This window comes from Coturnix japonica, chromosome 1 (assembly GCF_001577835.2).
Source record: "Coturnix japonica isolate 7356 chromosome 1, Coturnix japonica 2.1, whole genome shotgun sequence".
Lineage (NCBI taxonomy): Eukaryota > Metazoa > Chordata > Aves > Galliformes > Phasianidae > Coturnix > Coturnix japonica.
In genome coordinates this window covers 157729176-157749968 of record NC_029516.1, presented here as the reverse complement: position 1 = coordinate 157749968, position 20793 = coordinate 157729176, and the positions used below count along the sequence as shown (strand labels likewise).

Sequence of the window (20793 nt, the reverse complement as noted above, 5' to 3'; positions counted from 1 at the left end):
CCCGTTTGTCCCGGGCTGGAGGGATTTGAGCAGGGCCGCTCTGAGCAGCCGCTGCCAGGCCTCGCCTGGCCCCAGCCCAGCAGCACGCGGCTGTTTGCATCTTACCGGTGCCCTCTCCAGCACAGACGTTGCACTCCCAGTTGGTTGTGCTGTTACTCACGAGGGAACAACGCCGGTGTGTCGCTTGTCCAGCACAGGAGCTGCAAATGAGCAGCTCCCAGGGCCTGTGGAAAGCAACAGGTTGTGGCCGTGAGGACAAAGTGTCTGATCCAGGGAGTGCCTGGCACAGCTTTGGTGCTCAGTCTGTGTTCCCCAGCCCGTGGTGAGGCTGCGATGCCACGCAGAGCCACAGAGGGCAGCTGAGGTCACTCACCCCTCTCCTGACTGCTCCCTGCCATGGGGGTAAAGGCAGATGCTGGCATCACAGCGACTGCTGCGAACTGTCAGTGCTGCATAGGCGTTGTTGGCCTCCCATGTTGGATTTCTAGCAGAGAAGGGAGGGAATGTGATGAGCACTCACTGGCCCAGGACTAAAAGTAACCCGTGAAATCCATCCATCCCCATCCACCTTATCCCTGCTTCCAGCTTCCCAGTGGCGCTGAGGCCCATGTTAATGGCTGCCAAGGGCCAGGCCTGCCGGGGCAGTACTTGGGCGGGGACAGCTCTTGTGCCCTCACATCTCAAGAGCTGGCTGAAAGACACCGTGTGCCCCAGTGGCGCAGTGGTTAAGGACGCCGCCTTGTAACACTGGGGCCCGGAGTTCGAATTCCCCTGTGGCGCAAGTGGTAGAAGTGCCGCTCTGCTACACAGAGGCTCGAATCCCGGGGGTTGGACTCGATCTCTAAGGTCCCTTCCAACCCGCACAAGACTATGATACTATGACATGATACCAACCTGTTTGGGATTCGGATCCCCATTGTGAGCATCTCTTCTACAAATGATTCCCTTTCTCTGCAGACGGGGCACCGGAAGCAGTAAATCCCCGCGTTTAGTGCCTGTTCCTGCAGCAGAAACACAAGCGGTGTGGGTGTGAGCCGGGCCTGGTGCTGCTGAGCGCCTGCGGTGCCTGCGGGGCCAGGGGAGGGCTCCTACCTGAATGCAGGCCCGGTGGAACCAGGCGTGCTGGCAGACTGGGCACACCATGGTTCTGTACGACCTGCTGTCATCTACAGGCTCCATACAGATGACGCAGGTCGTGTTTGGTGCCGGTGCTGCCTGCACTGCCTGCTGCGGGCGGTGCTCCCAGCAGAATGTCCTGGGGGAAGATGGAAGGGATGGAAGAGGTGAGAAGGGCTGTGAGGAGGGCCGAGGAACAGGAAGGAGCCCCAGGCCATGGCTCTGGCTCTGTCAGGCTGCTGGGAGGTGTCGCAGCGCGCGTTCCTCGCTGCTTTGGCTGGTGCTGACTGCAGGGTTGGAGGCCCACAGGCCACACCTGGCAGCCCTTACCTGAGTGCTCCAGTGTACTGGGTGATGCATTGACCCTCAGGGGCGCAGGGGAGATGGAATCTCCGCTCACATCCCCGTTCTGCACAGATGACGGTGGCCCCTGAATTGCCACAAACGAAGCAGAGCTGGAAAGAGCAGAGCAGCCCCCATCAGATGCAGGCTCAGGGCCTAAGCAGCAGGCCCCGCACCTCTGGGCATGGCGCAGGATGCGGGCAGGGCTGGGTGCACTCTGCAGAGCTGCCTGGTGAACAGGGCTCGTCTGCAAGAGCAGGAGTTTCTCCTGGAGCTGGGAGGAGGGGCTGGGATTGCTTTCATGGGGCCAGGATAAGCTCTCCTGGCACCAAGCTCCCTGTTCCGATCCAGTGCTCACCATCTTCTCTGCCTCCGTCACTGTACATATCAGGTCTTCTATATGAAAACGGGCATTTCCGTTATTTGCTCCTGGTCGATAAAGACCATTGGCAAATACCCTGTACAAGAGGAAAGAGTGTGACCTTGTTAGGACTGAAAGAGAGACCATTCCTTGGAGGAAGGAGGAAGAGGAAGGAGGCAGAAGGGAACTCACCATACAGAAAGAATGGAAGGAGAGCCCATATCCCTGACGTCTGCGGCCAAGGATGCACGAGTCCTCGTCCATTCGGCCACAGAACACGCATGCTGGAGAGGAGAGAGTAACAGCAGTGAGCACCTTGCGAGGCCAAGTGCCCCGGGAGCTGCCCATGGGACGGCTCGTGGCCGGCTGTGCCAGCTGAAGGGCAGGGCCAGAGGCCGTGGATGCCGGGATACTTGGCTCTCACCTGGATCTCCCAATCTGAGAGATCTTCCTCTCTGCTGTGTCTCCGCACACGGCGTGCGCGTCGACCGCAACCACTTGCAGAGTCTCTGTCCCATCACTGCTGGGCTTCGTCCTCTGCGTGCCAACCTATGGGAGAAAGAAGCGCGACCAGGCTGAGTTGGCAGCTCAGGCCCCCGAGTGCTGGGGAACCCTCCTCCCTCAGTAGCCTCAGGCAGCCCCTTCCTCCCTGCTCACCTCACAAGTCGCACTGAGCTGGGCCTGAGTTCCGCAGCCTCAGCTCTGCTCCACAGCCCGCGTGTCACAATGGCCGTTCCGTGACACCCTCTGTGACGCCATCACACCTCACAAGGCTGAGGGCACCCAAGCAGGAGGGCGGCGGCTCTTGCAGCCAGCGCACATTGTGGGGCCCAGTGCCGGACGCAGCCCTGCTGGAACCTGGCGTGTTGGTGCTGCCGAAGGCACTGGGCGGCACATCCACCCTCCTGGCCCCACCTGAACACTACGGGGCCTGTGGCTCCAGCAGTATCCCAGTCGAGTGTTTATGTGTTGCCGTGATGTTCTCCAGGCTCTGCTTGTGGGCTTTTGGCCGCTGATTACCTCTCGTTCCAATAAACGACTCGACTCACAGAATCACAGAATCACAGAATCTCTATGGTTGGCAAAGAGATCACCAAGTCCCACCAAGCACCACCCAGCTGCCCACTGCCCACGTCCCTCAGGGCCACATCCCCACCCTTCTGGAGCACCTCCTTGGACGCTGACTCCCCCAGCTCCCCGGGCAGCTGTGCCAGTGCCCGACCGCTCTTACAGCACTCATGTTCTTCCTAACAAGCTACGGGGACCTCCCCTGCTGCAACTCAAGCAGCAGGTCCCATCTCGATGGTCCCGTCGCTGTTACCTGGAAGAAGAGGCCGACCCCCACCTCGCTACAGCCTCCTGTCAGAGAGTTACATGAAGTGAGGCCTCCCCTGAGCCTTCTCCGGACTGAACAATCCTAGTTCACTCCACCGCTCCTCATGGGACTCTTCTTCCAGACCCTTTCCTGCCCCGTTGCCCAGACACAGTGTAACAGAACTGCACACAGTACTCTTGTCATGTCATCACCACCAACACAGCCGCCATCCTGGTGGGGGTCTACTGCAGACTGCCTAACCAGAATGGAGAAATGTGTGAGGTGTTCTACCAGCAGCTGGCAGAAATGGTGCCATCGCCAGCCCTTGTTCTCATGGGGGACTTCAACTTCCCTGATCTATGCTGGAAATGCAGTACGGTGCAGAAGCAGCAGCCTAGGAGGTTTCTAGAGTGTGTGGAAGATGTGTATCTCCTGGCGCAGCTGGTAAGAGAGCCCACCGGGGAGGTGCTCCGCTAGAGCTGCTGCTCACAAACAGGGTGGGACTGGTGTGAGATGTGGAGGTCGGGAGCCGTCTAGGGCAGAGTGACCGTGAGATGGTAGAGTTCAGTCAGGAAGGGGTGGGGGGTGTCAGCAAAACTGCTGCCCTGGGCTTCTGGAGGGCGGGTTTTGAAGTATTCAGGATACTGCTATCAGTGGAGGGTCCCTTGGGATTCTGTCCTGAAGAGCAAAGGGGTCCAGGAAGGCTGGTTGCTCCTCAAGAAGGAACGTCTGAGAGGCACAGGAGCAGGCTGTCCCCCTGTGCTGTGAAATGAGCCGGCAGAGAAGAACAGGGAATATTTGCTGAGGCTCCAGGAGAGAAAAAGAGTTTACTTCCTGTAGAAGAAGGCAACTCAGGGAGAGGACATAAAAGTGGTCTGGATATGGGGGGAGAAAATTAGGAAGACAAAAGCCCAACATGAACTCAACCTGGCCACTGTAGGAAAAGGGAACAAAAAAACCTCTTTACAAATCCGTTAACAGTAAGAGGAGGGCTAAGGAGAATCTTCGTCCTTTACTGGATGCGGTGGGGAACATTGCTGCTGAGGACAAGGCAAATGCTGAGGTTCCCAATGCCTTTTTTACATCAGTCTTTAAAATTCAGAGCAGTTATCCTCAGGGCACTCCACCCCCTGCCTTGGAAGTCTGNCTGGAATCTGTCAGAGAAGGGAGGAATGTGATGAGCACTCACTGGCCCAGGACTAAAAGTAACCCATGAAATCCATCCATCCCCATCCACCTTATCCCTGGTTCCAGCTTCCCAATGGCGCTGAGGCCCATGTTAATGGCTGCCAAGGGCCAGGCCTGCCGGGGCAGTACTTGGGCGGGCACAGCTCTTGTGCCCTCACATCTCAAGAGCTGCCTGAAAGACACCAACCTGTCTGGCATTTGGATCCCCAAAGTCAGCATGTCGTGATGAAATTTTTGGCTGTCTCTACAGTAGGGACACAGGAATTCAAGCCCAGAGCTCAGGGCCATTCTCTGCAGCAGAAACACAAGCAGGGTGGGTGTGAGCCGGACCTGGTGCTGCTGAGCGCCTGCGGTGCCTGCGGGCAGGGGAGGCTCCTACCTGAATGCAGGCCCGGTGGAACCAGGCGTGCTGGCAGACTGGGCACACCATGGTTCTGTACGACCTGCTGTCATCTACAGGCTCCATGCAGATGACGCAGGTCGTGTTTGGTGCCGGTGCTGCCTGCACTGCCTGCTGCGGGCGGTGCTCCCAGCAGAATGTCCTGGGGGAAGATGGAAGGGATGGGAGAGGTGAGAAGGGCTGTGAGGAGGGCCGAGGAACAGGAAGGAGCCCCAGGCCATGGCTCTGGCTCTGTCAGGCTGCTGGGAGGTGTCGCAGCGCGCGTTCCTCGCTGCTTTGGCTGGTGCTGACTGCAGGGTTGGAGGCCCACAGGCCACACCTGGCGGCCCTTACCTGAACTCTCCAAAGTACTGGGTGACGCATTGACCCTGATAGGCGCAAGGGAGATGGAAGCTCCGCTCACATCCCTGCTCTGTGCAGATGATGCTGGCCCTCGAATTGCCACAGACAAAGCAGAGCTGGAAAGAGCAGAGCAGCCCCCATCAGATGCAGGCTCAGGGCCTAAGCAGCAGGCCCCGCACCTCTGGGCATGGCGCAGGATGCGGGCAGGGCTGGGTGCACTCTGCAGAGCTGCCTGGTGAACAGGGCTCGTCTGCAAGAGCAGGAGTTTCTCCTGGAGCTGGGAGGAGGGGCTGGGATTGCTTTCATGGGGCCAGGATAAGCTCTCCTGGCACCAAGCTCCCTGTTCCGATCCAGTGCTCACCGTCTGCTCCGCCTCCCTCACTGTGCATTGTTTCAAGGTTTTTAAAAGACAAACTTGTGCTGCTGTTACCTTGCACACGACCCACAAAGACCGTTGGTAAATGCCTGAACAGGAGGTAAGAGCATGGTTTAGTTAGGGCTGAAGGAAAGGAATCACTGTTTGGAGGCAGGTGGCAGGAGCCACGAGGGAACTCACCGCACAAAACTCATGGACATACAATCCAGCAAACTTTTTTTTGCGGCCAAGGATGCCCGACTCCTCATCCATTAGGCCACAGAACACGCATGCTGGAGAGGAGAGAGTAACAGCAGTGAGTGCCTTGCAGGGCCAGGTGACCCCAGGGGCTGTCCCAAGGAGTTGCCTCTGTGGCCGGCTGTGCCAGCTGAAGGGCAGGGCTGGAGGCCGTGGATGCCGGGATACTTGGCTCTCACCTGACTCTCCCGAGCCGAGAGATCTTTCTCTCTCCTGTGTCTCCGCACACGGCGTGCGCGTCGACCGCAACCACTTGCAGAGTCTCTGTCCCATCACTGCTGGGCTTCGTCCTCTGCGTGCCAACCTATGGGAGAAAGAAGCGTGACCAGGCTGAGTTGGCAGCTCAGGCCCCCGAGCGCTGGGGAACCGGCCTCCCTCCCTCGGCAGCCTCAGGCAGCCCCTTCCTCCCTGCTCACCTCACAAGTCGCACTTGAGCTGGGGCCTGAGTTCCGCAGCCTCAGCTCTGCTCCACAGCCCGCGTGTCACAATGGCCGTTCCGTGACACCCTCTGTGACGCCATCACACCTCACAAGGCTGAGGGCACCCAAGCAAGAGGGCGGCGGCTCTTTGCAGCCAGCGCACATTGTGTGGGGTCCAGTGCCGGACGCAGCCCTGCTGGAACCTGGCGTGTTGGTGCTGCCGAAGGCACTGGGTGGCACCTCCTGGCTTCACCTGAACACTACGGGGCCTGTGGCTCCAGCAGTATCCCAGTCGAGTGTTTTATGTGTTGCCGTGATGTTCTCCAGGCTCTGCTTGTGGGCTTTTGGCCGCTGATTACCTCTCGTTCCAATAAACGACTCGACTCACAGAATCACAGAATCACAGAATCTCTATGGTTGGCAAAGAGATCACCAGTCCCACCGAGCACCACCCCGCAGTCTGCCCACTGCCCACATCCCTCACGGCCACATCCCCACCCTTCTGGAGCACCTCCTTGGACGCTGAACTCCCCAGCTCCCCAGGCAGCTGTGCCAGTGCCCGACCGCTTTACAGCACTCATGTTCTTCCTAACATCTTACGGGGACCTCCCCTGCTGCAACTCGAACAGCAGGTCCCATCTCGATGGTCCCATGGGAGAAGAGGCCGACCCCCACCTCACTACAGACTCCTTTCAGAGAGTTACATGAAGTGAGGCCTCCCCTGAGCCTTCTCCAAACTGAACAATCCTAGTTCACTCCACTGCTCCTCATGGGACTCTTCTTCCAGACCCTTTCCTGCCCCGTTGCCCAGACACAGTGTAACAGAACTGCACACAGTACTCTTGTCATGTCATCACCACCAACACAGCCGCCATCCTGGTGGGGGTCTACTGCAGACTGCCTAACCAGAATGGAGAAATGCGTGAGGTGTTCTACCAGCAGCTGGCAGAAATGGTGCCATAGAATCACAGAATCACAGAATTGTAGTTGGTTGGAAGGGACCTCTAGAGATCATCGAGTCCAACCCCCCTGCCAAAGCAGGACTCCCTACACCATGTCACACAGGAAGGCGTCCAGGCGGCTCTTGAATATCTCCAGAGAAGGAGACTCCACCACCTCCCTGGGCAGCCTGTTCCAGTGCTCCGTCCACCTCACTGTAAAGAAGTTCTTCCGCACATTCGTGCGGAACTTCCTATGCTGTACTTTCATCCCATTACCGTAGTCCGTCGCCACACACTACTGAAAAGAGACCAGACTCACCAGCTATTGGCTTCTCACACCTCAGGTATTTATAAACCTGGATCAAGTCCCCTCTCAGCCTTCTTTTCTCAAGGCTAAACAGAGCAACCCAGTTCCCTAAGGCCCTCCTCATAGGGGAAGATGCTCCAGGCCCTTCACCATCGTAGTGGCCCTCCGCTGGACTCTTTCCAAGAGATCCCTGTCTTTTTTACTGGGGCATCCAGAACTGGGACCACAATATTCCAGATGAGGCCTCACCAGGGCAGAGTAGAGGGAGGATCACCTCCTTCGACCTGCTGGACACGCTCTTTTTAATACACCCCAGTATGCCATTGGCTTTTTTTGCTACAAGGGCACACTACTGGCTCATGGTCAATCTGTTGTCCACCAGGACACCCAGGTCCCTCTCTGCAGAGCTCCTCTCCAGCAGGTCTTCCCCCAGCCTGTACTGGTGCATGCAATTATTTCTACCCAGGTGCAAGACTTTACACTTGCCATCACCAGCCCTTGTTCTCATGGGGGACTTCAACTTCCCTGATCTATGCTGGAAATGCAGTACAGTGCAGAAGCAGCAGCCTAGGAGGTTTCTAGAGTGTGTGGAAGATGTGTATCTCCTGGCGCAGCTGGTAAGAGAGCCCACCGGGGAGGTGCTCCGCTAGAGCTGCTGCTCACAAACAGGGTGGGACTGGTGTGAGATGTGGAGGTCGGGAGCCGTCTAGGGCAGAGTGACCGCGAGATGGTAGAGTTCTCTATTCTTGGTGAAGTCAGGAGGGAGGGTGTCAGCAAAACTGTTGCCCTGGGCTTCTGGAGGGCGGGTTTTGAAGTATTCGGGACACTGCTACCAGTGGAGGGTCCCTTGGGATTCAGTCCTGTAGAGCAAAGGGGTCCAGGAAGGTTGGTCGCTCCTCAAGAAGGAAGTCTTAGAGGCTGTCCCCCCATGCTTCTTGTTCCAGTGATGTTCTTTCATTTCCCTGAATCTCTGGAAATTATCTGCATGGAAGGCAGAGTGGAGCTTCCTATTGCACTTTATCCCAGTACTCCCTGAAATGCAGGAGTGTACCTGTAGAGCAGAGGGAGCAAGGTTGTGAGATTATCTGGACCCGCTCTGATCTGGAGGACAAACCAATCTGTTATCTCCCTCCTGGTCATAGGAGAAGAAAACTTTTTCTATGTGACCCTTTATACAAATGTCCTCGGTATCAGCAGTTATCTACTGTATGATTCTGCTAATAGACATTATCACGTAAAGATTAGAGTAAACCAGTTGGGAAATAAGGGAAGGAATTGCAGCAGGTGGTGAGAAGGAAGGAAGCACAAATGATCAGAGCATGACACGTCCTTATGAAGTCTGCCTTTTATTTCCTGTGTTTAGAGAAAACAGTTCTCCCTTTATGGCTTTTGTTCCGTCGGAGAAAATGAGCTATAAAAGCAGAGATAGGAAGGAGTTAACCAGCTTCCAATTCAGTGTGTTACAATTTGCTTCAGTAATAATAATTAAAAAAAGAACAATCCAATCCTGGGAAACATAATTTTTAAAATGAAGACTACAAAATCAATATGCACTACATGACTAATCATTTGCTGTTTTCTTGGTGAGGCTGAGATACAGAGAAGGGGGGTGACTTCATCACTGACACAGTTCCCAGCTGTGGTGGGACTTGATGTAACAGCTACTTAAGCATGGGTTTGACTTGAGGCTTGTGAGCAGCCCTGTGGGCTTCAGTAAGAAAGGCAGGTCCTTCCGTGATGCTGCTGCGGGACTCACGTTGAGGAACTTTTAGGGACAGACAGAAATAACGCATAGAGCTTTTCCTTTGTTAGTACCTGAGCATCTTACCTGGTGTGGGGAGCAGCCTTAGACCCTGTTGCACAGATACTGAGGAGGAGGCAGGGGCTGTGTCTTCTCATAGCAAGCAGAACCTGTTGTTCTCCCTCCTGCGTAGCTGTGGCCAACGCAATAGCTTTGTCTACTCTCATATGCTGCTGTTGACAATCCCCTCTGATTCACCAGAGCAGTTTTTCAAGGGTCTGTAGTGTAAAACACATCACCCAAAAGTTACAGATTCACCTCTTTGAAGAGTTTTGTTTTTCACACAGTCCCATTAGCAATACAGTTCCCCATATGACAGCAGGCTGAGCAGAGCTTACCATACGAGTGACGCTGTCTAAGCACATCCAAACCTGAGCAGAGATGGAGAAATGGACATCAACAAAAGCAATTCTGGTTTGCCAGGGAGATCTGGTGTGTAATTTCTAATGCGTACCACACAGCAGGCAGGAGAAAACAAACTCCAGATTAGCTGAATTCCTTCTGCAACCAAACCTGTGTTTTTGAAAGAGCCCGCTTCAGCACACAAGTGTTTGTGGGAGATTAGAAAAGACTTTTTCTCCTCAAAATGGGCACAGCTATATTTAACCATATTGGTGTCTGGCTGTTTGTCCCAGTGTGCTGACCTTTTGTCTGTACTTTCACCAACAGAGTCCATGTAATGTGGTGGCTCTTCAAGTGTCTCTGGTGCAGGAAGAGTTTCTCTCAGGGCTGGTGCCTCATTTCTCATGGGAAAACCCCCAGCAGGAGAGACCCTCAAAATGCTGGAGAGCCCAGGGATGAGGGAGACCAATGCTTCTCTCCATGCAGGAAGAGTTTGCAAAGGAGACGGCATCACAGCCATCACAGCCCACTGCTTGCTTCTGGACAAGGCATTTCTTCCACACAACCCCATTGTCCTTCCTAACCGTGCTGCACTTTGGTTCTACTGCTCTTCCTGAATGCTTTAACCAGGAGCTCAGAGCAGCTATGAGACACCAATAAAACTACTAAACTTGTTCTTCCTAAAAGCAGCATCCCAAGTTTCAGGGGGTAGTGGGAGCAGAAGGTCAGTGCAAACCCACAGGGTGCACAAACAGCTCATCTCTACAGCACAGAGATATCAGAGTGCTCTCCAGTGCATGTTTGCCTTGCAGGTGATCCCTTTTGAGCATGAAGGTTTATGCTTTGACCTTGGAAAGGTGTGTCAGAGATACATGGTGAGCAGCTCTTATGAAACCTTGATTTCTAAAGCACATTGTGTCCTACGCATGCTGAGAATTCTATCCGTCTTGGGAACTGACTTGAAAGAGCAGCAGCCTGATTTACCCTACCTGATAAGCAGCTGCCAACCAGAGTGTCTTCTGTACACGATTAAGAACGTACAGAAGAGTTAGGCTATGTTGTGTGCTTACACCTATCCTGGGTGCCTCCACAAAGAGCAACCTCCAAAAGAGATCCTTTCCCAATGGTAGTCAGCTCAAAAATGGGATCTAGGAGAAGTGGAGCCGGGCTCCACCCCTTTTGGTAGCAAAGGAGATTGCCTTCACCTGTACTCCTAGGGCTGACTTATTGCTTGCCTCAGGGGTTTTATCAGAGGTTCAGGTCGTGATTCAGCAGTTCCCATACAACTAAAAAACATCCTCACTAACAGTTTCCAAATGGCGTCCTTCAGTGCCTGGTTCCGCACGCTGTAGATGAGGGTGTTCACTGCTGGAGGCACCACCAACTACAGAACCGCCACCGACACATCCGTGGCTGGGGAGGAGAAGGACTGGGGCTTCAGACAGCTGAAGAAGCCAGTGCTGATAAAGAGGGAGACCATGGCCAGGTGAGGGAGGCATGTGGAAAAGGCTTTGCACCGCCCCTGCACAGAGGGCATCCTCAGCACAGACCTGAAGATCTGCACGTAAGAAAACAGAATGAAAACAAAACACCCAAAAAACAAAGATGTACTGAATGCCATAAGGCTGAGATTCCTGAGGTAGGGGTACGAACAAGAGAGCTTGAGAGGTTTAGGGTTAGGGCTTAGGGTTTGTGTTATGGTTTAGGGTTAGGCTTTAGGGTTAGGGTTAGGGTTTGTGTAGGGTTAGGGTTCAGGGTTAGGGTTAGATTTATGGTTAGTGTTAGTTTCACAATTACAGTTAGGGTTTAGGGTTAGGGTTAAGGGTTTGGATTTTGGTTAGGGTTTAGGGTTAGGTTTAGGGTTAGGATTAGGGTTAGGGTTAGGGTTTAGGGTCAGGGTTAAGGTTTAGGATTTCGTACGGGCAACATTATAGGGTTAAGTTTTTTGGTTAGGTTTAGGGTTCAAGTTAGGGTTTAGGGTTAGGGATTAGTGTTAGGGTCAGGGTTAGTGTTAGAGTTTGTGTAGGGTTAGGGTTAGGTTTAGGGTTTAGGGTTAAGGTTATGGCTAGAGTTAGGTTTAGGGTTATGGTTCGGGCTGGGGTTATGATAACAGGGTTAGGGTTATTGTTAGGGTTAAGGGTAGGATTTGGTTTAGGTTACGGTAAGGGTTAGGGTAAGGGTTTTGGTTAGATTTAGGGTTTAATGTTAGAGTTTCAGTTTAGTGTTAGGGTAAGTGTTAGTTTTAGGGTTAAGGTTTGGGTTAGGGTTAGGATTTATGGTTAGGATTAGGGTTAGATTTAAGGGTTAGGGTTAGTGTTAGACCACGGTTTTAGGGTTATGCCTAGGGCTAGGGTTAGTGTTAGTCTTAGTGTTAGGGTTAGGGTTAGAATTAGGCTAGCGATAAGGTAAGGGTAAGTGTTAGGTTTAGTGTTAGGTTTAGTGTTAGGTTTAGGGTCAGGGTCAGGGTCAGGGTCCAGGCTAGTGTTGGTTTAGAGTTAGGGTTAGGGTTATGTTTAGAGTTGGGTTATATGGTTGGGTTGCATAACTGCCAATTAACTGGTCTTATCCCAGGACCTCAACTATCCGGGGGAGAGAGACATAAACATGGATGCTATGAATTCTTCTCTTAGTTTATTGCTGCGTCACAGTCCTTATATACCATACTAAATCCCGCGCAGATGCGTACACTCACTATGCAAAACCCGATGCAGGTTTAGGGTTAGGTTTACGTTTAGGGTTAAGGTTAAGGTTTGGATAGGGTTAGGGTTAGGGTTAGGATAATGTTAGCATTAGCGTTATGGTAGGATTAGGGTTATGGTTAGGGTTTGGGTTAGGGTTATGGTTAGGGTATGTTGGTTTAAGTTTAGGTTTAGGGTTGCTTTAGGGTTGGTTTAGGGTTAGGTTTAGTTAAAGATTAGGGTTAGGGTTAGTTTTATGGTTTTGGTTGGTTTAGGGATAGAGTATGGGTTAGCATTAGGGTTAGGGTTTGGGTTAGGTTTAAGGTTAGGGTAAGGATTAGGGTTAGTGTTTGGTTTTGGATTTGAGTATGGTTACGGTTAGTGTTAGGGCTAGGGCTAGGGTTAGGGTAGGGTTAGGGTTAGGTTTATGGTTAGGTTTAGGTTTAGTGTTAGGGTTAGGGTAGGGTTATGTAAGGGTTTGGGTAGGGTTAGTGTTAGATTTATGGTTATGTTTAGGGTTAGGTTTTGGGTTATGTTTAGTGTTAGGGTAGGATTAGGTTTAGGGTTAGGATTAGGGTTATGTTTAGGGTGAGGGTTAGGGTTATGGTTATGGTTTGATTTTGGTTTAGGCTTAGGGTTAGCATTTCACTATTTATTTCTGGGATAAATCTTGATATTCAGGGAAAAATATATAAATTTTAGCATAAATTGATATTTAGTGGGGAAATAGTCGTACTGCTTTTCAACGCTAAAAGATGTTTTCTCCACAAAATCACGCTTTTTAGCACAATATGATGCTTTCTACCCAAAATACCCTGGTTTGTCTCCAGTATCTCTATAAATAAATAGAGATAACTGAAAGAAAACTGATTAAATTTTGACATAAACTGAAATCACTATTTATCACAGAAATAAAACATCTTCTCTCATGATTATCAGTCTTTATCCCACCAAAATGACATTTTCTCCCCAAAATACTGCTTTTCATTCCCAAGAGAGGTCATTTTCTCTCAAAATGCCTATTTTTTGTACAGTATGATGCTTTCTCCCCAAAATATCCTTTTTTGTCTGCAAAATACAACCATTTTGGTGGTGGAACTTGCTGCAGGATGAGGCCCCTGTGTACTGTGCTGTTATCTTGAACGTGAATGCATTGTTCTCTCCAAGTTGACTAAGTGTTGTCGTATAGCATTTCAAAAGTTAAGTTAGGCAGGTAGCTGTTGTGTGTCCCTCATTCCTGCTGAATCCTCCTCACTGATTACCTCCTTCATGCCTGATTCTCGAATACAGTTTTGCAAGTCCTCCATAAGGACCATAGGCTGGTATTTAATGGTATATCACTCTTGTTTGTCCATGTTGCACGACGTGCAGCTATTAATCAAGTAATCAAGGAATGATTTTTGTCATTATGTTGGATGGTTGCATTTTCTCAAGTACTGAGTACATCTTTGATTAGACTATTGAAATACTCATCCAGGTGGGCCGGGGACTCATGGACCCTCCCTCCGTCCCACACAGGGCCCCATTTTTCAGTGACAGAAGCAGTGCTGCATTTTGAGGATCCTAGGAATCAGTGCTAAGCTGTGAGATGGACACCAAGGGAGAAACCAAGGCAACTGGACCAATCAAATGAACTGATGCCCAAGAAAACTGCCGCCATGCTGGCATACACAAGCCGCACAGGCAGTGACCTCTAGCCGCTGCTATGGATCTCTGCACTGGAGCACTCCCTACTGCTTTCCCAAGTCCTCATATTCCCCCCAGCCCACTCAGTGCATGCCAGTGACACTCAGACCCCTTCGGGGCCCACCAGTGCTCCTCAGAGACCCCCAGGGCTCACAAGAGCCCCACAGTTCACCCCAGTCAGCCTCAGAGCCCACCAGTGTCCTACGAAGCTCCCTGGTGCCCTTCAGAGCTCCCCAGAGCCCCTAAATGCTCTCTAGTGACCTTCAGAGCCCTGCATGGACCCCCAGAGCCCACTAGTGCCTCCAGTGCTTTTCAGATATCCCCAGGGCTTTCTAATGCCCCCTATGCCCCTCAGAGCCTTCAGGTGCCACCTAGAGATCCCCAGTGCATCCAAGCTCCCCTCAGAGCCTTGCTCTGGACCCCAGTCTTCCTCAGAGCCCCCTAAGGACCCCAAATGCCCCCACGTTCTCCCCAGGGCACCCCAGTGCCCTTGAGAGTGACCCAGTGCTCCTCAGAGCCCTACTGAGCCCCCAGTGCCTGTCAGTTCACCCAGAGCCCAGTCACGTGCAAGCAAGGGTGCAAAACCACACAGCCACAGGCATACAGACCTTGATGCACACACCCGTGATCATGCACACTCACACGTGTGCAAACACATCCCTTTGCACACCCATGTGCGTGAAGACACGAGCACAGCAGTGCCCCCCAGTGTACCCCAGGGCACACAGTGAGACTCTCCAAGCCCTTCACAAGCCTTTTTGCCCTTCTTTGGACCTGCTCCAGCACCTCCACGTCTTTTCTGTACTGAGGTGCCCAAAACTGAACACAGTACTTGAGGAGAGGCCTCACCAGTGCCAAGTACAGAGGCAGGATGACTTCCCTAGTACCGTTCACCACACCACTCCTGATACAAGCCAGGATGACTTTTGTCCATCGCTGGTGAAAAACCAGAGCTTATTGAGGTGACTATGCTGAAAAACAGTGTTTTGTTGCTGGGAATTTGGTCTATCAAACAGTGTTACTGTGCTCTTCATATCTGTTGTAGTTTCCATGGAAACAAATAGGAGGCATTACTTTTGGAGGGACCTATGAGGACACTTTTCACATCAAGGTATTTTTATTGTAAACACTGAAAAAATATTCAGAATGTTAATTCACGGTGAGACGATCAGCCTCAGATACTTGGGTTCCCAAAGGCTTTGTCTTTAAATGCACACTGTGTGCCAGTATAAAAGGCACAATTAGAGAACGTCTGCGTTTAGACACTGCAGAGTTGAAGCATTTGCACATCTACATTCAACTTTCATTTGCACAAATATGTCAAAATGTTTTCTAATCCCCCCTCATGCATTAGGAGAAACATTCAGGAACTGACAAACGTGTGGAATATAACCCTCAAGTTGGCCATTAACAAGAATCAGTGATTTCCATATAATTATCTAAACCTCCGCAACAGACTGATCCACCAAACGCACAGAATGTTAATGTGAACGTTGACTTCCAGTCAAACATCTCCCCTCCCATAATTAAAGAAGTAACAGCAGCAGGGGGAAACTAGCACTGATACAAGCAGATCTAGAACTTTATTCACCAAAATTAGCAGTCGATCAGAAGTTCTTCAGAAAATTTAATGATTAATTGGATTTTTCCAGTCTTTCTGCATGTTAACACTACAATCTTTGCAAGCTCTTGAGAGAGACAATAAGAAAATACACCATTTCTCTTAGCACGTGCATAACTAGCCATGAAACATCAGAAAGTCACAGAATCATAAAAGAGAATCCCAGAATCCTTGGAGTTGGAAGGGATCTTTACAGGCCATTTTGTCCAACTCCCCTGCAATGAGCAGGGACACCACAGCTCCATCAGGTTGCCCAGGGCTTTATAGCCTTGCCTTGAAAGCTGCCAGAGATGGGACATCAACCACATCTCCAGGTAACCTGTGCCAGTGCCTTACCACCCTCACTGTAAAGTACTTTTTCCTTATATTCAACCTAAACCTCCCCTCTTTGGGCATGAAACCATTTCCCCTTGTTCTATCACCACAGACCCTGCTGAAGAGTCTGTCCCCTTCTTTTCCATAGCACCACTTTTAGATAATGAAAGTCCTTCCTATTCTGGGCAGTGTCAAATTCAACAGTCATTGCTATGTTAGACCACAGGCAAGAGTCCTCACTCAACAGTAGTGGTCAAATGCTCAGTGCTCAGATGGAGACTGATGCTGTGCTGTGTTCCGCAGGGGCTGGTATTCAGATCACTGGACAGAAGGGTGAGGGAGTGATCCTTCCCTTTGCTCTGTGCTGGTGAGGCCTCACCTGGAAAACTGCCTTCAGCTCTGGGGCTCCAAGCACAAGGACAAGACCAGCTGAACCAGGTCCAGAGGAGGTCAAAGCAATGAAAAGAATAAAGGCTTTAAACTAAAGGAGGGTAGAATTAAATTAGAAGTAAGGAAGAAATTATTTACTCTGAAGATGGCGAGGCCATGGCACAGGCTGCCCAGAGAAGCTGCATATGTCCCATCCCACAAAGCATTCAGGGCCAGGTTGGATAGGGCCTGGCACTGCCTGAGCTGGGAGGTGGCAGCCAGCCCATGGCAAAGGCTTGGGACTGGATGTGCTGTAAGGTCTCTTCCAGTCCAGATCATTCCATGATTCTGTAACATTAAGCAGGTCTGGAAAGCCAGAATTTCTCATTTTTGGAGACACACGGCAGCTGTGTTTTCACATTTCCTACACTGAAACTGATGTTTGTGTAGTTACAAATAACTACTCTCATAGATATGTTTTTTTAGGAAAGTTATCCATTGAATGAACAGCTGTGGCTGCTGGTGTATTTGGATGCATCATAGCACAAACAATAGAAGATGCCAGTGTTTAGACCTGCAGTCCTGTAGTGCAGACTGACAGTTCATACACTACAAACATCCTTCTATCAGCCTGCACAGTCAGCTTTCTTCTCCCTCTCACACCACCAGATTCTCGAGTCTGTAATACTTATCAAAAAGCTTACAACATTCTTCTTAGCTTTACCCTTAAAAGTTACCAAATTAAGCCAGTGTTCTGCTGCTTTATGTTCTTTAACAATTACTATTACTCACCGAAGCACAACAATTATCATGTGTATTCTTTTTAAATGCCAAAGCTCTTCTCTATCCTTTTTTCTCCAAATATATACTTGCACAAAACCCCATAATGCAGAAAGGAAAAGAAAAACAGCTTTGAAACAGTGGCTTTTGTCTCACTTCCTCGCTGGTGAATTATGTATTTTCTGCATGTAATATAATAGAAGGAAAAAAAAGGCTAATTAGTGTTTGGATATGTATGTGTGGAAAATAGCTCATGGTCTTCTGCTGGCATCCCTCCCCCTGATTTGCAATGCAGAAAAACTTACCAGAAAGTTAAAACAGAAAAGTGAGTAACTATCACAGCTGTGATATCACTGCTTCCATACAGCCTTCCTGCTTCCTAAAAAAGGAAATGGAAAGACACAGAGGTCAGTCTCAAAGCTCTGCATATATACGGCAAGTATATCTTGTCGAACACGTTTCCTCCTGATACTCACTGAAGGTTCTTGCTCTGTGAGTACCATGGAACCAGTCTTATTTAACATCTTTGTAGTGGGATGGAGTGCACACTCAGCAAGTTTGCAGATGACACCAAGCTGAGTGACACAGCAGTTGATGCACCAGAGAATGGATGCTACCGAGGGAGACCTAATGGGACTGAGAGGTGGGCCCATGCCAACCTCACGAAGTTCAGTGGGGCCAAGTGCAAGGTCCTGCTCCTGAAACAGGGCAATTCCAAGCATAAATACAGGTTGGGCAAAGAATGGCTTGAGAACTGCCCTAAGGAGAAGGATTTGGGGGTGTCAGCTGGTCAAAGATTCAACATGAGCCAGCAATGTGCACTTGCTGCCCAGAAGACTATGTCCTGGGTGGCAACAAGAGAAGCGTGACCAGCAGGTTGGGAGAGGTGATTTGGCCCCTCTATTCTGCTCTTATGAGACCCCACCTGCAGTGCTGTGTCCAGCTCTGGAGCTCCCAGCACAAGGACATGGAGCTGTTGGAGTGGGTCCAAAGGAGGGCCAGAAAGATGATCAGAGGGCTGAAGCACCTCCCCTCTGGGGACAGGCTGAGAGAGCTGAGGAGGACCTCTCTGACCTTATAAAGGCCTTCCAGCATACATAGGGGGACCTGCAGGAAAGCTGGGGAAGGACTTTTTATAAGGGCAGGTAGCAGCAGGACAAAGGGAAATGGCTTTAAACTGGAAGAGGGCAGATTTAGATTAGATATGAGGGAAGCAGTTCTTCACTGTGAGGGTGGTGAAACAGGGGAACAGGTTGGGAATGCCCTCTCCCTGGAGGCATTCAAGGCCAGGCTGGGTGGGGCTTTAAGCAACCTGGTCTAGGGAAGGTGTCCCTGCCTACAGTAGGGGGCTGGAATTCGATGATCTTAAAGGTCCCTTCTAACCCAAACCATTCTATGATTCTAAGGAAATGTATCGTAATAAAATCTGGGTCCTATTAGCACTGTGTTTGATAATCCCCATGTATTCTCTCCCCTTGCTATCTAGCTCCTAACGGCTCTGTTGCTTATTCTGATAATATTGTAATACTGCCACGCTGAACTCAAGCAATCTCTAAAATAACTCAAAGGCATTTTCAACAAACATTTCATTTTCTATACAAGTTTCAGGTTTGATGACAATGCTATGGAGAAATACAGAATGGCTTCCAGGATCTCTTTACAAACACAATGAAAGGGGTACATCAAAATTGTGGCATTTATTAAATCCCATGATTCCAAATATGTTTTGCTTTTGAAGAGAACTTTCACCAGAAAGGCATAGACAAAACAGCTCCAGCTCTTTTCAATGCAAGAAATACTTTGAAATACAGTTCATCAACTCAGCAGACCTAAAGAACAAATTAAATACGCACAAAAAGGCGTGATTCTTTAATAAGGAACAAAAAGCCTAGAGTAAGGCAGTGTGTTTTGAATATACCCTAAATCCTCCAAAACACTAGAAATCCATATTAAATGGAGTATTTTACCTTTTAGGATTTTATTATTTTTTTAATGTATTATTTTTACAAGTTATTGTAAAGATTCTCTCCGTGTTCTCTGCAAGATCCGTGCTAGGCATCCTCTCCTGGTTCACAAAACCTGTGGAATGCAGATCAAATACACGATCCTTCTGTAATTAAAGCTCCCTAATGCTGCCAGCAGTTCTATACAAAGAGCTGGCAGACAGGATCTCTGTGCTTATCTGAGTCTTTAAAATCTCCTATGCTGAGCCAATCACAAGTGGTTAGAGCGAAAGTAGAATATTATTCATTTGAGCTTCTGGGAAGAAACTGGAAAATATTATTCAATTCCTTTTAATGCTGGTGTTTTCTGCAATCTTCCAACACATACTTAAACAAGATCCCCAAAAGGAACTCATTATAGAAGATGATGAGGTTTAGCTTACTTCACAAAGAGGCAGACCACTTTGCCAATGTTTTGAATACAGACCAAACAAAGTTATTTCTGCCCCATCAGACTCCATTATTAAAACTGGAAACAGATTTCAGAGATCTCTGTATTTAAAAGGCGAAGCCGTTGTTTGTTTGCACAGCAGTTGACCTGCATAGCTCACTTGTAACAATCAATCAGAAGCAAAGCTCCAGCAAAATGGACAGCCCTTGAATACAGATGATGGAGAATATTAATTTCAGTAATAATTGAGTATCTGGAGGCTTGTATGTAAAGAGACTAATGTATTATACATCTCACATCGTTCTGTGGGAAGTTAGAGGGCTTTGAAGCCTCACAAGTTAGAGCCCATAAAATGTTCACATTGTATTATCAAGAGGGAAAGTAAAGACTGATTTAAAACGCATAGTCTTAAGATCAACCCAGGCAAACATGAGGGGAAAAACTGAACCATTTAGACTGTAAAACCACTCTAGGAAAGCAAACAAACTGCATCTGGATTATCTGTATCTGGATTATCTAAACTTCCAGGAAAAAAAGTTGCATACGGATCTACTTACCTTAAAATAAAGCTAATTAATTTTTGTTAAATGAAAACTGAAGATTTCACATAACAAAATTCCTTCCAAAAAGATGCCTTTACTGGTCATCTCAGACCTACAGCTGAGAGACTGGGCCAAGTAACACAAGCTAAAGTTCTTTTCATTTTCATAGTGAAAGGAACAAACGGCCTCACATCCTTCAGGTTTACAAACATCACCACAAAAAAAAAGCATAAAGTAAAATAAACTTTTATATGGATACGCACCAAGCGCACATGTGACACTGTATGTGGAAATGCTGAGACAGAAACACAGGGAGCAAGTCAGGATGTCCTGTCCAGCACTAAGCTGCTGCTTCAGAAGGATGCAGACCTTCTGTAGGTCTTGTGCTCTATCTGCCAGTCCATGCAGATGACTAAGGGTACGACAGCAGATAAGAAACAGCATCAAATCCCTATGTGTTAACACCTGAAACATTTCACCTAAAGATACGCAAACCAGATACGGGACAAACTTCTGACAATTCAAGTTTAAGGTATGTGCATGAATGATTAAGTGCCTGTTCCATACAGTGAAAGGACACGGATGTAGTCATCACAACTTCAAGTACAGCAGGGTACGATCTGTTTGAAAATAGTACGTCTATTCATTACAAACAGTAGAGTATGCTCCAAGTGGAGAATGACCTGAAACCAAATCACACTGGATATTGTCATCAGGGGCATTCAGACTTCTGACCTTGGGCTCCAGTTCTTCGGTCAGTCGCTTCTCTCTTATGCTTGCTCCGTAAATACTCTGATCTTTCATTCCTTCAGCTCCCACAGAGTGGCGATCCCTTAGGTAACTTGGATGCATATATAAAGTTCTGATTTTTAGAGGAAATGGAAATCAGGAAGAACAGCATTTCAAAACACTCCCTCTCTT

At 49.5% G+C, this 20793-nt stretch overlaps 2 protein-coding genes and 2 long non-coding RNA genes across 8 annotated transcripts in view; all 4 read right to left on the bottom strand.

The window, feature by feature from the left end:
- LOC116653031 (PHD finger protein 7-like) overlaps positions 1–1902 on the bottom strand; it is a 2292-nt gene extending 390 nt beyond the window's left edge. Inside the window, exons 1-6 of the mRNA XM_032443171.1 lie at positions 1817–1902; positions 1447–1571; positions 1093–1255; positions 895–1001; positions 374–484; positions 4–224 (exon numbers count right to left, since the gene is read on the bottom strand). Of these exons, the coding sequence (XP_032299062.1) occupies positions 4–224; positions 374–484; positions 895–1001; positions 1093–1255; positions 1447–1571; positions 1817–1819 (730 nt within the window). The 5' untranslated portion in view covers positions 1820–1902. The remainder of the gene's footprint in view (positions 1–3; positions 225–373; positions 485–894; positions 1002–1092; positions 1256–1446; positions 1572–1816) is intronic.
- Positions 1903–2016: 114 nt separating this feature from the next.
- LOC116652772 lies at positions 2017–3955 on the bottom strand. The gene is made up of 3 exons (XR_004305970.1): positions 2477–3955; positions 2244–2368; positions 2017–2103 (listed from the first exon to the last, which is right to left on the bottom strand). It is a non-coding gene; the product is annotated as an uncharacterized LOC116652772 (long non-coding RNA).
- Positions 3956–4533: 578 nt separating this feature from the next.
- On the bottom strand, positions 4534–5454 carry LOC116653592. The gene is made up of 4 exons (XR_004307715.1): positions 5426–5454; positions 5056–5180; positions 4702–4864; positions 4534–4613 (listed from the first exon to the last, which is right to left on the bottom strand). It is a non-coding gene; the product is annotated as an uncharacterized LOC116653592 (long non-coding RNA).
- A 9495-nt stretch (positions 5455–14949) lies between these two features.
- Positions 14950–20793, bottom strand: part of USP12 (ubiquitin specific peptidase 12) — a 35959-nt gene continuing 30115 nt past the window's right edge. The window contains exons 8-10 of one of the 5 annotated variants that reach the window (XM_032442156.1): positions 20608–20734; positions 17242–17315; positions 14950–17118 (exon numbers count right to left, since the gene is read on the bottom strand). The gene's annotated coding sequence lies outside the window, so the exon portion shown is untranslated. Of the gene's footprint in view, positions 20735–20793 lie in introns of all 5 variants that reach the window. The other 4 variants (XM_032442155.1, XM_032442153.1, XM_032442154.1 and 1 more) reach the window with 4 other exon arrangements.